At 38.5% G+C, this 18,362-nt stretch overlaps 1 protein-coding gene across 1 annotated transcript in view; it reads right to left on the reverse strand.

Annotated features, from left to right (window-relative positions):
• LOC139722442 (dystrophin-like) overlaps window positions 1-17,845 on the reverse strand; it is a 127,577-nt gene extending 109,732 nt beyond the window's left edge. The window contains exons 1-3 of the mRNA XM_071633736.1: window positions 17,836-17,845; window positions 17,419-17,480; window positions 580-672 (exon numbers count right to left, since the gene is read on the reverse strand). Of these exons, the coding sequence (XP_071489837.1) occupies window positions 580-672; window positions 17,419-17,480; window positions 17,836-17,845 (165 nt within the window). The remainder of the gene's footprint in view (window positions 1-579; window positions 673-17,418; window positions 17,481-17,835) is intronic.
• Between the last annotated feature and the right edge of the window lie 517 nt (window positions 17,846-18,362).

The following is an 18,362-nucleotide window of genomic DNA, read 5'->3' on the forward strand; positions in this document are numbered from 1 at the left end:
TATCTATTCCTCCATCTACCTGTCTCACTGGAAATCTCTCCTCTTTCTTCTCTCTCCCTCTCCTTTTCTCTTTTTATCCCCTATCTATGCCTCAATGAATATATATAAACATATATATATATATATATATATATATATATATATATATATATATATATACACATATATCCCTCTCTTTCTTTTTATCCCTTATATATGTCTCATTGAATATATCTCTCTCTTCTCTCTTCTATCTTTCCCTCTATCTGTCTCTGATTCATAAGTGCATGGTATTGATAGTTGCATTTTCTTAGTAAAGGAACTGCACTTTGCTACAAATAAGACAATATGAATCATGCATCCTGAATTGTGACACACACATGACAAAGACCAAACGTTAGATAGAAAATATCTAATACAGATATGAAGATAGTACGCTCTGCATGTGTCATTAATCATGTTGGCTTTTATTTCTTCCAGAGTCTGGCATTTGATACTGCACAATCAGTAAACACAAACTGATTTATTTCTTATCTTTTATCTTTCTTTAATAGCATAGATTTAAGTAAAAACAACAGCAACAACATGAAAATTACTTACTAATTTCTGTCCGCTGAGTACTTCAAGGAGAGAGAGAAGAGTTGTTCCATCCTTAAGGTCAGTGTATAGATCCTGGATGGGGGGCTTGGCTCCCTGGGTGGATGGAATACATAAAACAGCGAAAATTAATCACTCTGACGTATCATCTCCTTAACACTCATTATATAACATAATTATGTCACCATGATAACCTATATAGAATAATAGACATTCAAATCAACAATAACTGCAAATTGGCTGAGAGGAAGGAAAGAATTAAAAGTTTGCTGAAAAATTCGACGTTCTGAAGTTGAACTGGAAGTGTGAGTACTTCAATGGGGTAGAGAATACCAGCTCCTTCATTCGGGGACTGTGTGTGCAGATCATGGCTCCCTGGATGGATGGAATACATAATGCAGAAAATGAATCACCAAAAGACTTGCAAAAATATTCACATTTTTATTTTCACACTGGTTTCTGGTCACGCGAAATGCACAAAAATTTCCACACAGTCCTTCCTTGTCCTCTGCAAACTTGCAACTGATTTCAACAGGCAAATCTCATCCTTTGTGAGGTAATTACTTTATTTCATAATTGGATCTTCAACCCAGAATTCACTGTCACAGCCAGCACCTAAATGGGTAGCAGTCACTCCTTACATCAAATTTGCCTGACTGTTCCGTAGCACAAAACTGAAATATTTATGAACCTTTGTTTACAGTATAGGAGTGTTTGAAGAAAAGTCTATTTACTCTTGAGGAAGAAGAAGAAGGAGAAGAAGGAGAAGAAAAAGGAGGAGAAGAAGGAGAAGAAGAAGGAAAAGGAGGATTAGTTTAATAGCATCACATCAAAGGCTGCTATCAGTGACGGAGTGAAGCGGGATAGCAGTGAAGAGTCTTTTACACAAGCCTGGGACAAGTACACAGACACGACAATTCAACTCAAAATAGCTTGGAGATAGGGAGGAAGTGTAGGCTTGTCTTTCGGCACATCCTTCACCTTAATTTGATTTTCTGACATTAGGCCGAAGCGAGCAAAGTCTCTACCCCCCCCCCCCCCCCCCCCACCCCCTTCAGTCCCATGTGAACGGCACCAGCCAAGCTGCAGTAGAAAGGGCTCGAAATCTGATCCCGGTTCTTTTTCGAGCAGTCGCCGCCGCGAGTAGCTGGGAGGTGTGTAAGACGTGAGAAAAATATTTCCTGATCGGAGTGGAATGCGAGGGTTTTATCTCATCTGGTAGGTGCTGCACGCACACGGTGTATAAGGGTATGCATTCAAGATTTAGAGATGGCTCAACCCTACACGGATAGATTGATTTTAGAATGCTCCATGGCTTATTTACAAATTCATGAATATTAGATTGAGAGATCTACTATTACACACTCTTTTGACTATATGGAGCAAATTTTTGGGTGTTCTGTTTTCTTCTTCTTTTCCAATTTTTTTTTCTTATGGGGGTGGATGAGCTATTTAGCCAAGTTTCATAGTAAGTTCATATTTCATTCACAGCTTATGTTATATACTTAATTCACTCTGTAATAATTCAACTCTCTATTAACATTTTGCATGTTCCTGGCCTGGTATGCCAGTTTACTACTAAATTCATTCCAATTTGTAAACAGCTTTTTCAGGACCTAGTTATGGTCTATTCTCTTCGACTTTTTCACTGAATTGATTCTAATATCCTGAAGTCAGTTTATGTTTGTCAGTTATTGCTTTGTTAGTCAGGATAAGCCTCAAGACAAACTTTTATTGGTTTTCATAATATTTGAATATTTTTAGATAGTATACTCGTCTGGTAAAACCTGGTAATGAGCAAAGATCTATATGTTGTCTTCTCATGGCATTTCGCACCTGTAGATAAAAAAAATCATGTGGCATTATGTAACAGCTGTTTGCTAGGTCGGGAAATCAGTCATATAGTAAAAATATGGATTATTGTGCTAAAACAATTTTTATTTGAAGAAAATGAACATTTTCTCGTCGATTTCCAGACAGAAATGTCCATATACTCCATTACTGAAAAATCAGTAAAAAAAAAAAAAAGTATAAAGTTTCTGATAGAGCAAATACTTCTCTGAAAATACCCTGGCAGATACACTGATTGATGATCAGCTTTATAAACCATAGCTTGTCTTGAACTGTCCTGAAAATAGCAGAATTCACAGTTTTTCACTATCACCATTAGAAGTAGAAGAATTATTGAACTGAAAGTAGTCAGACAGTGTAGAAGGAAGATCACAGAACGTATAAACCCTTCCTGTACCTTCTTTGTTGATTGGCACAGATGTCTGGACACTAACTGCCAATGAATGAGGATTACCTGATCCCCTTAATCCCTATTGTGTTATCACCATCTTTCCTGTTGGACTTAGGCATAACAGTATGAATAAGTCCAACAGGAAAGATGTGATTAAAGTGTGACTGCCTAATTTACAATCAGATCAAGTATGCAATACTGTACATCGCTGAATATTTTGCGAAGATATTGATGATTTTATAAGTGCATGTCTAGTGGTTCTTTAAATCAGCGTTTCGAGAAAAACGCCTTCAAAGTTCTCCTTCCAACGCAATCATGATCAAGGGGAGGCAAGACAGTTTTCACCGCTTGACAATAGAAGGTATGCTCCTAGCGACATCCCCGATGTTCATTCAAGCTTAGCGTTAGCCGTCTACGCACAACCAATCAGTAATCAGGATGCCACGCCCTGACCAATAAGATCACTCCCTCGTTGCTAAGGGCGGAGTCTAGCTGCGGCGCTAAATCCAAATCTTCGGACACGTTTCTGTTATACAGGATTAAGCATCCATCCTTATGAACAAAAATGTATAATACACTTTGGGAAACAAAGTGCTATCACATGGTCAACAAATTCTTGCCACTGGTAAGAAATTGAGAACAAGTGATCAACATTGCTGGATATTGAAAAAAAAAACAACAACCAACAAACAAACAAACATAATTATACATAAAAACTGCATGAGAAGTAGATGGATGTATTGTTTGTGCTGAAACCCTTTGTTTCCATTTGAATTCACATCTACAAAAGAGTAATTGACATGAACAGGTGTAACAGGTGCAGCATGCCCCAGCTCCTGCATTCTTTAATTGTCTCTGTCATATTCAGCTTCAATTGATCTCCTAACATTGGCATGGTGGCATTTCAAGAATGATGCTGCCATTCTGGGGGCTGGTTACATGAAAGCAACAAGGCTGTAAAGAACTCTTAACAATGCAGTCTTGGCATACTGCACATACTGTAATCACAATGACAAGGCAGTTGGTACATTCACTTAGCAACCGGGCATTCCAGCCGTAGATCTTAATCAGCTTCACTGACAGAGCTGAGAAGATTTCCTTGCACATAAATTGAAATAATGCGAGATAACTCGTGCCGGGAAGCGTTAAAGTGCCATAGGTCCTTCAACAAAAAACAGCAACAGCAACAGCAACAACAACAACAACACACACACTCTATAGGGCCATTTACATTTACAATAAAATATATCACAATATTTCTGCAAAGTTGCTATAAGCAACTATGCCAAAAGCAGTCGAAAACAGTACCAAGCAAAACTGCAGACTGCATCAATGCAATCCTCCCCCCCCCACCCCCCCTTTTTTTTTTGAATGGTGTAGGAAATTTCGCTGGGATGATTTTTCATGAGAATGCTCAACACAGAAAAATCATGATTTCCGACGTATGCCTTCTACTCAAAGCATGGATGCATCCCCATAACCACAGATGAAACATGAGGCTACCAGGCCACGTGAACATTATGTCAATTCCACTCAGCAGATAATGCCAAGCTACATTGTAGTTGTGCACAGTGGCAAAAACTACAATAGGCGTTTTCACATCAGCCCGATGTTATACAAATGATGCACAGGATAGAGTGTAACACCACGAAATAATCCTGTGCATCATTTGTTTTATAAAATGGGTCGAAAATTCGAAAACTAACATCATTTTTCAGCGTTTTTATTTTACATAGAATATGCACCCTTTACCTTAAAGACTTGATATAGACTCCTCATATAGGCCTACTAGACAACATACTCTGAAAACGGCGTGAGAATTAACCTGCTAAATCGTTGGATTTGCTCTTCAAAGTGACTCCATGTACGCGTCGGTCCCATAACGCTTGGTCTACTGTACTGTACAAAGTGTACGTATAATAGAGTATACGTACGTACGCCACACATGTTATGCACAAGGGAAGACAGGCCGGCCGGCCGGCAGCCCGAACTAGAAGTTGTTTACAGGATTGACAGCGCGTATGCATGCAATTCATCAAAGGAGCCGCCGCGCGCACAGACGATCGGCAATCTACCATAGGATTACAGGCAGTGCAATTGTACTGAAGTAAAGGAAGGAGGTGTGTCTCATTTCAGCGCTTCCTATTGGCTACATTCTTGAACCCATTTTATAATTTGAAATAGCGCGCTATTTTGCTGACTATTTTCTCCATCGGGCTGATGTGACAACGCCTAATGTAGCTTGGCATTATCTGCTGAGTGGCAAAAAAACAGCATTTATCCATTGCCATAATGGAAGTTGCAATGTTTTGCATGTAACAGGTGCTGGTGCATTGTACATGCATATTTCGTATTGGATTGACAGTTGCGTATATTGATTAATGTGTCATCGGACTTGGTGACACAGCTGTTCCATGTACCGTATGTGGAATGTTGTTTTCAGCTTGTAGTGGAGAAGAAATCTCCTTACAGCCTTCAAACATCCCATAACTCTTTCAAACATGATGAGAGGTGTGTTTAAAAGATGTGATTATGTACAAATGAAATATTGTTCCCTATCTGAAAACTGGCAATAGGCGTTTTCACATCAGCCCGATGTTTCGAAATAGCGCGCTATTTTCTGACTTGGGAAATTTTCCCGATAGCGAAATAGTGCGCTATTTGATAATGTGAACACAAATTAACACGTTAATTGTATCGCTCTGATCAAGAAAATTTCTCGAGTCCAACTCGGGAAATTTCTGAAATAGCGTGATAGTAGCGCGCTATTTGATAATGTGAAAACAACTCGAGAAATTAGCACAATGCATCCCAATATGCCTAGCGTGTGTGACCCGATCGATCGAGGCAAACTGCACACAAATCACGAGGAATTTTTGAGAGGGCACGCACATTACTGATGCTGTTTGCACATACTCAGCTGTCGAATTAGCTCGACAAAAATTCGTGCTAATTCTCTTTGGGCTGATGTGAATAAGAAATGACATAGCGCGCTAACTCGCAATCGCGAAAAATTTCTCGAGCTTGGATTTTTATCGGGCTGATGTGAAAACGCCTAATGTGTACTGGCTAGAGGTTGATTGAATCAAATATGCGCATATCACAGGGCAACGATAAATTACAGCTCAACAAATCTTTCAGGGCTCATTCTTTTGTGCTCTACACAAAATATTTTCCCAATCTTAAAATTTTGTAATTTTTGGATACCTGTGAAGGATGGTTTCATGGTCTCCATGGCAACTTTATCTCATATCACTGTTAACCTATTGATTCCTTACTGTATTGAAAATTCATATCAACTTTCACAAAAGGGCATTACATCAATAATCAGTGCGTCTCTGACCCTTGCTGTCTTTCACCATTGTACGAAACTGAATGCAAAAATTGTAAATCACATTTCTACAGACATTTCTCGGTGCAGCGAAGAAGCATAAAACTTATATTAAGCCAACTCTGAAAATTATAGAAACATGTGCAAGGGACTTGTTTGTTACTCAAAAAAGAAAGGAAAAGAAAAAAACCTGTGCAGTCTATGGTAGCTTGTTGTCATAAAATGTGTGTTGTAACTGACAGACTGGCATCAACATACATGAATCACCATCTAACAAGCCTGCACTCTCCACAAAAGTCGGCATTTAATGCCGACCTATAAAAATGATGAAATGGCCACGCATTTGGAAACGGCAGACACGGCATCACAAGTCATTGTAGAAACGTGCTGATTGAACCAACAACATCACTTAACATTCTCCATCCTTGTCATGCTTTGCGACATACCCATTTCAGATTTTTTTTTTTTCAATTCAGGCAATTTTTTTATTCCTTCCCAACATTTTGGTCTTTTCCCCACCATTTTAATTATCTTCAATGTTCTCACATATGAGCTAAATTAGTTCTCCCTATCCTCGCACCACACCCACAATCCTAAACATGTCTGTTACAAACCTTTAAATGAGACATTTTGATTTATGTCATGTATGATACAAAATCTTGGGGCAGTCATCAAATTACTAATGAATGGCTGACTACAGCAATAATTTTGATATCTCTGTATACATAAGTATTCTGAACCTACGGGTTTTAGAAGTCTGAAAAGCTTGCAATAACAAACTTTTTGTACAAGTTTTCATCCACCCCTTCTTCATCCTCTTCTATGTTTCTCCCTTTCCTCTCTCCTTGATATGATGTTCTCTTCATTTCTTCTTTTTCTTCTTCTTCTTTCTCTTCTTCTTTGGTTGTAAAAATAACATAAATTATCTACATATGATCGATTGTTTATTCAGAATATGTCATGTCGTTACAAAAAAAAAAAAACAAGGAAAAGTAGAAATTACGCGGTGCGTAATATATGTCCCCGCCGGAAGTAGCATTTTGTAGCAAAATGTACAATACACGTCAAAAATCAAGGTCAAAGGTCAAAGAAGTCAAAGGTCAAAATTCTGTGTAGAAATTTTGAAGCCCTCACCTAGTGCCATCACATAAAGCAAACGGAATCGAAATCGGGTTAGAAATAGCGAAGGAGTAGCATTTTGTAGCAAAATGTACAATACAGGTCAAAAATCAAGGTCAAAGGTCAAAGAAGTCAAAGGTCAAAATTCTGTGTGCAAGTTTGGAAGCCCTCACCTAGTGCCATCACATAAAGCAAACGGAATCGAAATCGGGTTAGAAATGGCGAAGGAGTAGCATTTTGTAGCTAATGTACAATATAGGTCAAATATCAAGGTCAAAGGTCAAAGAAGTCAACGGTCAAAATTCTGTGTAGAAGTTTTGAAGCCCTCACCCAGTGCCATCACATAAAGCAAATGGAATCGAAATCGGGTTAGAAATGGCGAAGGAGTAGCATTTTGTAGCACAATGTACAATACAGGTCAAAAAATCAAGGTCAAAGGTCAAAGAAGTCAAAGGTCAAAATTTTGTGTGGAAGTTTTGAAGCCCTCAACTAGTGCCATCACATAAAGCAAACGGAATCGAAATCAGGTTAGAAATGGCGAAGGAGTAGCATTTTGTAGCAAAATGTACAATATAGGTCAAAGGTCAAGGTCAAAGGTCACAACTGAAATTCTGTGTAGAAGTTTAAAAGCTCCCATGTAGTGCTCTCATATAAAGCAAACAGAATCAAAATCGGCTCATAAATGACAGAGAAGTAGCAAATTGAACATTTTGATCACACACGGACGCACACACGGACACACGGACGGACGGACACACGGACACACGGACACACACACGTACGGAGCCCGTTTCATAGTCCCCTGCTCGAACCCGTTCGGCAGGGACAAAAATTAGAAAAAAAAATTAAAATGGGGATTTGAATAAATTGATTTTAGAATTGTGCATTTCTAGACATTGTAATAACAGAAAAGCAAGAGACCGCGATCCTAAGCAGCAGCTTGACATGGATCGTGGCCTCGGGGTAAAATTCGAAACTTAAATTCAGCTTACATAACTGTAAAACTTCTTCTTCCTCTTCTTCTATCTTTCCTCCACTTCTTCACTTTTCTGCTGAAATTCCCCACTGGTAGGTCACACAAAAGGTATCCCATAATGCACTGGTCATGACACCACCTAATGATGATTTACTTCAGAAGTACACCTTGCGGTACCATTACCATACGACAGTATGAGCATAGAAAATGTAATCCCTTTCTTCGGCGAAGTTAGGCTTATGCCCTCATTATGCAATCATCATCAAATCAGAGTTTTTAAAAAAAGTAAAAAAGACATCATTTTTGGCATGAAATTATCAACATGGCCAATGTTTTATGCCAACTTACACTGGTGCATAATACATGACACACACCCTTTTTCAAAGATGTATACAGGTATGATAAAAAGCCACTAAAAACAAGGAATGTTTGGGTGCATTTTAATTTAGCAAATTTTGCGAGAGCAAAGATTCGCGAGATCCAAGATTTGCAAAATTAAAGTGCACGTGACAGTTCTTGTTTACACTATATGCGTCGAATGCCAACGACAGTTTGCAAAAATTTCATGCTGTGAAAAAGGCTGTCAGCTCCAATTCGCAAAAATTGTCATGCTGCCTGAAATACCTTGGTTCAAGTATTTTCTTTCTTTTTTTGTCATTTGACAAATGCATTTTGTCATTGTGTGATATCAAACCTTAACGATGCAATGACAAAAAGATGCAAGGCTCTAAACCTAGTTAAACATGCAATCGAGTGACAGAGTAAAGGAATGTGATTCAAAACTGAGCCATCGCTGACGAATCCCTCTCATCTTGTGGCACACGAGCCTTCACAGAAAAAAAAAAGAAGAAGCAAGAATCAAAAACAGAATCATAAATGCGATGTGACGCTATGCATGATTTGTCTCCGCCTGTTAATGACGCCAACCCAAATGGGGGATGGCTTCCGAAAGGGATTCCACATGGTAACCAACACTCCACTCGCTGCTGCCCGACGCGGCGTCCACTTCTCTCTCCGGGGACACTTACCAACTGGAACGTCTAAAAATACGCAGAGTCTGAGCGCGGTGTATCGCGTTACCCGCACTTGCTTGCATTTGAGTCTGATTTATCAGTACGACTTTGCACCGTCACCATCGGAGTCCTTTAAAGTAAGAAACCGACGGGTCTCACTTACATCAAAAACAAAGACGGAAGCAGCTTGAACTTTGATGCATGGGTGTAACGGTACTCTTTAATTTACATGACTTATTCACAAAACATTGAGGTTGAGGTTAACAGTAATTCTTGTGATGGATATGGGACTTGAATGTGGAGGATATTACATCCCAGTGGTACCTGTCATTAAAACATCCAGTACTTAGAATCTCCAAAACAATTACTGTAAAACGAGGAATGTTTGCGTGCATTTTAATTTCGCGAATTTCGCGAGAGCCAAGTTTCGCGAAATCAAAATGCACGCTAAGGATCTTGTCTGTACACTATATTTCATTGAATGTTAGAGGCAACTCACGAAAATTTCATGCTGCGAATAAGGCCGTCGGCTCCCATTCGCGAAAATTTCATGTTTCACAGTAGTCAATTCATTAACCAAATACGCGTAAATCCAATGCTTATCATTGCTGTCTGACTTTTGACTTGTGATTAAAGCAGATGTAATACACACTTCTCTTTGCCCAATTCTCTGTTTTATCTTTTAACATTTTTTTTTAATGTAATTTGATACCTTGGCATTTTATTAATCAGGATTCCCATGACCATTATCACAGGTATTTTAGGCCCTAACATGGGAAAATGTGTATCACATGGGTGAATGTATTTGTATGGACTGGTGCACAGTAATGCCAACTGCACAAAGCCACGACACTTGGATTTGGTAATCCTACATTTCAGCCACTGATCCGGTTTGGGCCGACTATGGGTAAATGAGGGAGAAAATGCATTTCTTTCCCTCTCTCCTCCCGTCTGGGGGGACATGCTGGCAAGATTTGACCTTTGCCCTCTCGTCTCAGAGGCATCGTGGGCAGACGAAATCACTTCAAGATGCCACGCGGATTCTATAAATAAAACGCCATCAAAGGCCGGCATAGCTTGCGACCCATTACATTTGCATCCAATTTATTAGATGCATTTTACCGGACATTTATCGCATTTCATTGAACAGTGCTATATGGCAAAGATTTGCTGAACAACGTGGCTTCCACAAACATTGATCTGTAACAGCAGGGCAAAAGAGACGTAATTATTACTGACAGTACAGAGGGAGAATTTACTTCCAATATAGATGTATACTTCTATACTATCATATGATATTTTGATATCATAATATTTTGACATAGAGAGAGAAAGAGAGAGTCTATATGCATAAATTTCTTTGGAACCTACATCCTACAAGCATTGCTTTTTAGTAGGTTCCTCATATTTACACATCATTATATTACATGTCCTCATACATTTGTGAAATTATGTCTAAAATTGACTGTTGTGTTAAACATATTTTACTTCGAAATCAAATAGAATATGAAACCTGAATATGAAATGTGGAATATGGAACATGAATAAAAGAATTTTAAAAAATACATACACATGTGTATATACAAAATATGTGCAATACCTGTGTATTAAAAATCAAACTAATTATGTGGGCTATTCCCTATCATGAAATCAACTTTTTAAAGATAATGAGAATCTGGCAAATTAGACCAATTCAGGCAAATGTAATACGTGGAATTCATACATCTTCTCTGAATATCCTCATAACAAATCCAATTTTGCAAAAGACGGTGAGAGATTTGTAAAAGCCTGCAGAAGATTCTACTCATCAAGTTTTGATATAACTTAATCTTGGCTAAATATTAGACATAACCATTAAGATAAATAAACATACAAGTATCATAAAACTGAAACCGTACTTTGCATAGGAAACAAATTTGCACTCAGCCCTTGAGCCAATGAGCAGTGTATTTATTCAGTACTGTGTAAACTCCAAACCAAACTTTTTTTGAAAATGATATCTACTGTAACATTTGCTGCCAATCTCCAACACAAAATAGATTGATAAGCATATCAAGCTTGTATATTATCTTGTAAAAGAAAAAGTAAATTCCATTGAAACTTAGAAAACATCGACACATCACCAAATTCATGCCTCAATTAGCTTCAACACATGACTGATGCCAAAATACACATCTGACATCAAATTTCATCAGATTTTTGACAAGTAGGACCTACATCTCTAGTTACTAAAAATATCAAGAGAACTTGAGCAATTGGCCAAGACCTTTGCTATTCATTTCTACCTCCTCCAGAAAAGAAGAAGAAGAAGAAGAAGAAGAAAACCAAATAACTGACCCCTGATAGCACATCCATACTTTAATTTGAAAAAATCTTTTATCAAAAGGTTCAAGGTACTGTATGAAATCAGATTGTTCAAAATGGGTCTTGAACTTTCACCTTTGACCCTAGAGATTATACCCAAAAAATATTTCTACTCCATGGCAAAAATTGTCTGGGGGCATATCAAACCCAACTTTCATTGGGTGAACGACCTCAGCAACACCTCCCAGGACAAATTATATTGCACAGAGCAGGGTATAGGATTGACTAGGGGGGGGGGGGGGGGGGGGGAATCTTAGATGCCTAAGGCTACATCACTGCCCAGTGATGGAATAAAAACATGCAGTAATATGATTTGGAACACACCCGAAAATAAAAGCCCATGATAACCACGAAATGCTGAAATATTGTTTCTTTGCTTAGAATTGAATAAAGAACCCATGGCATATTTCAACTTAATTCAACATTCAACAAAATTTGCCTCTTTCAGAAAGCAGGGGGGTCGAATAAGGCCAAGTAAAAAAAGAAACCAGTTTCTCGTCCTCGCGCGCATCGATTTTGGCCGCCGCATCAATTTTTTTACTATTTACTATTTTCAAAATGGCGCTGAAAATACCAAGAAATTCATAATTCTCGTCCCAGCCCGCTCCCCGCCCGCATCGATTTTCAGATGCCGCATCGACTTTTTTGATATTTACTATTTTTTCGGCCGCCGAAAAGAAAATCGACAATTCACCTACCAATCGTGATGTCTCATTTCTAATTACACCTTGCGTCCTCTACTTAGCTGTAGTACAGCTGTAGCTTCTGGTATGTATAACGTATGCATTTCACACTGCGAGCTCGGCAAGAAGGAATGACCCACAAAGCAGTCGAACTGTAGTTGGATGGGCGCGGGCGCGGGCCTGGGCTAGCTGTGATGTAAAGCGCACTCGGTACGTCGTGAACGTGATAGCGGCAACATTTTTTGCGATCAATCGCTGATATTCCACGCATATTTCGCGCATTGTTCGTATTTTTCCCCGTTTCTCATATTTCAAGCGGATGAATTGTACTGTACAAATGCTTGTGAGGATTGTATCGAGTTTGTATACATTTTCATGTCATTGTGACTACAATTGTATGTGCATGTGTGTGCAGTGTCGGAAGATACGGTGCCGGTGCAGCGGCCGTGCCGCACCGTATTGGCAAAGTGTGCGTGTCTGTAGCTAGTCCAGGGTCGGTCACCGGTACAGCTGTCTGCACGCACGCATGAACACATTCGAATGTGTGGAAGCCCGTACACTCTGCTCTGTAACGTTTCATCGCTGATGGCGATTTATTGTTCTATTTTGAAGAGAAAATGAATGCGCTTTTCCAGCAAATGTAGAATTATCAAATGGGTGTATCTACAAAATAAATAACTTTTCCACGGATTCTGGTTTGTCTCGTATTTCTGCGGGATACTTTTCTTTACGATGTAAATTCACGGACACGGCCGTGAGTCGTATCATCTGTAGTGTGGTATACAATCATTCATCATCCAATTGATGAGTGATTTTCAAATGTCTTTTTAGAACATGAAGAAACATCTTTAAATGTTTTAATGCTATAATGCCACATCAGTATCATTTTGACATCCATCTGCAATTGTACAACAGTTTCCAGTTAAATGTGCTACAAATGTACTGTGAAGAATATACATACCAGCTGTGTGGACACAAAAAGTCACAAACACCAATGATGAATAAAGCAGTGTTTTGAATAATATATCATGGAATTTATTTCAGTCGTACATTCTTTGTTGCAGGGATGCCAAGTTCAACAAAATTTTATGAGTGAGATTTTAATGACTCGGCATCTCGGCATGCGAATGTGCGTGCGAGCGAGGGTGTGGGAGGGGTTTTCCCCCCTGTGGCCTCCCACGGTAGGGAGCTTTTTCAATTTTTAGCTCTTAATGGTGCGATCAGGCGGATACTTAAGTGACTATTTTTTACTTATTTTGAAAGACAAAAGGGAAATATACCTTCAATTGCAACTATCACTTTAATCTATTGAGCTATGCTCATTATTATAGGCCCAAGTTGCAGACTTCTTCCGATGTGTGAGAAAAATGTGTGTCATGCGTGAGATCGTGAGATGTCCCCTATATGCTTGAGTCTCACGCAGAATGCGTGGGACTTGGTAGCTCTGTTGTTGAAAGACATGTTTTATACCTGTTTGTAAATAGCACAATACATCAGAATTGCAAGTACACTGGTATCAGAAATGCCATTACAACACTAAATACCAGTATTAAGGTGGTCATTTTTCCTTGACATCTGTAGTGGAAAGAAAAAGCAAATGTATTTCAGCATGAATGAAGTTTCATTTCAAGCATGGTACATAATCTATTTGTTTGAAAATGCACAGAGTGCAGGCAAGACATACACTTGGGACCTGCTGGGGGGGCATTTCATGAAGCATTTTGTCTGACAAGTTGTCGGACAAATTGGGCTCTCAGCCAATCAGATGCAAGGATTTCAATAGCTTGTAACAGTTTGTCAGTAAAATATCCGACCAAAATGCTTCATGAAATGCCCCCCTCAGGTCTCTCATAACACAGCTACCAGAGTGATATTTCATTTAATAAATTGGATATAGAAAATAGTAAAGCCCTTTCTCGTTACCTTCTCAGAATTACCGGACGAGAAACACATATTACTTTCATTTTGACAATCCTCGAAAAAATAGTAAGATATCAAATTGTAAGGACCTCCCTCATCGCCTTGCTCAAAAAACCTGGACGAGAAACTACTATCTTTTTTTACTTGGCCTAATATTACTCTTAACATATAAACAAGTCAAGGGAATTTGCACTTTTCAAGGATGATGTAGAATTTGTAGTGTATTTTATAAGGAAAAATTGCAGAATTATCTCTATATTCTTTTATCCTTCTCTGACATCAGAAACTAGTAGTTCTCATCCAGCAATGGAAGCATCAAAAGTTTGAAAATTCATAACTTTTCAACTCCTTGCCCCATTATCCTCAAGCTTAATTATATATTTATGTATCATTCCAATTTAAGGCTTTATTTATTGCCAGGATGCCAGACTAAATGTTTTGATCACACACTAAAATCATTGCCATTCTCATGTAAAATGTGCAATAATAATAATGATAATAATAATGACGACGACGACAACAATGACAACGACGACAATAATAATAATAATAATAATAACAATAATAATAATAACAATAATAATAATAATAATAATAATAATAATAATAATAATATGTTCATGGTAGAAATTTCAACATGCTCGTTGAGATATAGGTTAACACTTTGTTCACATTAGATATATCTTCTCACAGATGAAGCATAAAAGCTTAACAGGAGCTAAAGAAAACATGGAATCAATTTCTAGTCCCTTGCAGAGTATGATCAAGACCTGTGACTGTATTTATCTTCGCCATCCCCAACAATCAGAGGCTTATAATGATAATAAGAATAATATTAACGGTTTTATTTATCTAGGGTAGCCACTACTCTACTAGAGGGCCCTGCCATTATTATTACCCCAGCGTTGCTAGGTACCCATTTATTTGTATACATCTGGGTCAAGAGGGACATTGTGGGTAAAACATTTTGTCCAAGGACGTAAGCACTGGGCAGGAATCGAACTCGGGTCCTCCCAGTATGCCATAGTGTGTTATACCTGGTTTGCAGCCAGGGAAGTAATGATTAGGGGCCCAGTTAGGATGTCGCAGACATGAAAGACAGACACCCTCCTTAACAGAAATCACCTAGCAACAAAGGACTGCATCAGGGTGGAAGCCTCTTCGTGTGTTTTCCAGACATTATGTCCACTTTATGCTAACACTAGAAATGTCTCTCTTTTATCCTTTGCTCCTTACAGCTCCCATACCCTATCCTCTTTCTCCCTGACTCTTTTTCTTTTTTTTAATCAAACCTTACTTGTCATCATCTTCATGTGAGACGAACATTCACGCACAAACTGATGCACAAGAGATCACACAATTACATCAATAAAACAAGTCCGGCATTAGCAGTCCCCAACCTCACAGGAGTTTCGCGAGTGCGTGTACATGCAACTCATCACAATGTCCACGCGCCGGTTGTGGCGTGAGCGATTTTCGACAGCATTTCAATCGCGACTGCTGTGGCTTCCGGTTCGGCAGTGAATCGTACTCTCCCTCCTTCTTGTCGGACAACGGTAGTTGGGAATTCCAGATGCATCAAGTGCTGAGAGCAAATGCGCTTGGCGGCGGCGGCGCTTCACCGTGTCATAATCATCCCTGGATAAACATTGCCACCCCGGGTTTGTGTATAAAAACTAGATCAGCGACATGCACGCTGAAAGCATGATTATATACACTAAATCTGCAAGTATAATAAAAGCTGCCCTTTAAAGCAGAATCCCAAAGTACATACAGATACCATGATAGCTAGGCTCATATTCTTCCTAGGCTCTGTACATGTACACTGAAAGTATGATACTCTGCCATTAATCTGCAAGTATAAAAAGAACTTGGCCTGCTCCTTTGTTCTGAACCCAAAGGTAGACATGTACAAAGAATGCAAGATTAGTTTACACTTTTCCTGCACAATACATGCATGATACATAATACATACACAACATAAATCTGCAAGTATGATAAAAACATGCTTGAACTTCATCCTGAAGCCAGCATCACAAAGAATACAAGACTAAGTACACAATATACTCCCTGGAGCATGATAGCAAAGTATAATTTACCTTCACAAAGTTTCGTGAAACCTGGGAAGGGCTATAAAAAAGCTCTAGAAGTACATGTACCATTACCAGTACTGCATAATAAGACATTTTCACAAGCATGAAGCTTTCATGAATTTCGCAACGAGCCAAGATTCACGAAAGTAAAATGCACTCAAAAGTTTTCATCTACACGATGCATTAAATGCCAGTGGCAGTTTGTGAAAGTTTCATGCCGCAATTAAAGGTACAGTTTACCACTGGGAGCAGTGATTTTAAAAATGTTTGAGTTATCACATGTTATGCATATGTGTAGGTCAGTTGTATCACAAAACATCCTACCATATAAAAGTTTTGCAATAAAACCTAAAATGTAAGGAGATATCACTATTTTTCTCATTAAACCGTAACTGTAGACGGTTTTATAGCCTACACATTTCTATTATAACTTTTGTTCACATTTTGCATATTCAACAATACTTAAAGGGGTGGTACAGTATTGGTGGAGATGAGAATCTCCAGCAATTCTGGAGATTTTAACTTTTTGCGAGATTTTAACTTTTTGCGAGATACCAAGAAAACACTTACGAAGAGTACAGAGCATACCATTTTAAGAGGAATTCAAAGTTCATTTGATGAAAATCGGGTTTGGAATGACCGAAACATCCAAAAATAAAGTAAAACAAAGCGATCGTAATAAAAGGTGGGTCCCACACTTTATTAGAATTGCTCTGTTTTGGATATCCCAGACATTTCAAAACCAATTTTCATCAAATAAACGTTGAATTCCTTATGGAATTACATGCCCTTTCATGTTTCATGAGAGGTTTCTCATTATCTCGCCAAAAAATGTTAGAAACCTGAAATTAGGTCTTAACCGAAACTTCACATTCCCTTTAACATTGATTATCCTGATTAAAATTTTTACCTAGGTGGTTTCTATCCATAACTCACATTTTAGAAGTATTTTGAAGCACTAAAGCTGGGTTTTTGTTTCATCTGCAAATGATGATCAATGCCTTTTAATGCAATTGATGCCGATTTGCAGAAGCTTCATGCCACAAATGTTTCTAGTTTTACAGAACTTTTTGGTAATTAAAGATGGTTTTCTTGACTCACCTTCACTAGTTGTGAATTCACCCACTTGCTAAACGTCTTCTTCTGTATGTCACCTCTCTCATCTGTTAGAAAGAAAAGAAAAAATAGCAAGAACATTTAGACAATTTGTTGCCAATAACATGCTGCACAGTAAGGCTTGAGTACATTTCAATTTCTGCTACAGCTCAATTCAATTTTGAGACACTAACCGAACTCACAACTTTCAAATTATATCTACAATAAATGTTCCAGAGATTACCGGTATGAAGCTCTGTTCACTGTAGAATTGACCTGGACATATGCAAAGTTATTCACAATCTGTTACAAATGACCATTACATGCACCTCCATAATGGATTCCACATTCTCTGTCACTTTTCTCAAGTCACTTGATACTGCATTGTGGATATATGGATACACTAGTTGCAACAGAACTTACATTGGTTCATACAGGTGCTTTGTTACGTTTACCTACAAAATCCTAAGCAAATATATCCTTGTCCTTTTTAATGCCAAATCCTCCTACACATAATATCACACCACACACCTCCACTGGTTCACATGTTCCATTTGTCATGAGAATGATATGAAATGTAAAAAAAAAAAAAAAAATGTGGTAAAACCAACATATGTGCAAACATCAAACCAACACATGTTCAAACATCACACCTACATGTTTAAAAATGCTGAATGCACAGTGCTCAGCAAATGTACGAAATACACATGTATCTATAGTCTAGATAAGATAGTAGACGAACCACCCTGGCATCCCAAATGTCGCCCAGTAGGGCATGCCGAGAAAAAAATAGAGCCAAATTCCGAGCACTGGGATATCAAAGGTTTGACCAGGCAGCGAAGGACTTCAGCGCAAACACTGTGTCCACTTCTTCACGCTTGACCATCTGTTGGTCGTCAACGTCTCACACCGTCAGATTTTCGGTCGTAATTTGACTGCTTGCAGTTCTC

The sequence above is a fragment of the Diadema antillarum genome, unplaced genomic scaffold (genome assembly GCF_040938485.1).
Source record: "Diadema antillarum isolate AM-2024a unplaced genomic scaffold, OU_Dant_1.0 scf00000165, whole genome shotgun sequence".
NCBI classification, from domain to species: domain Eukaryota; kingdom Metazoa; phylum Echinodermata; class Echinoidea; order Diadematoida; family Diadematidae; genus Diadema; species Diadema antillarum.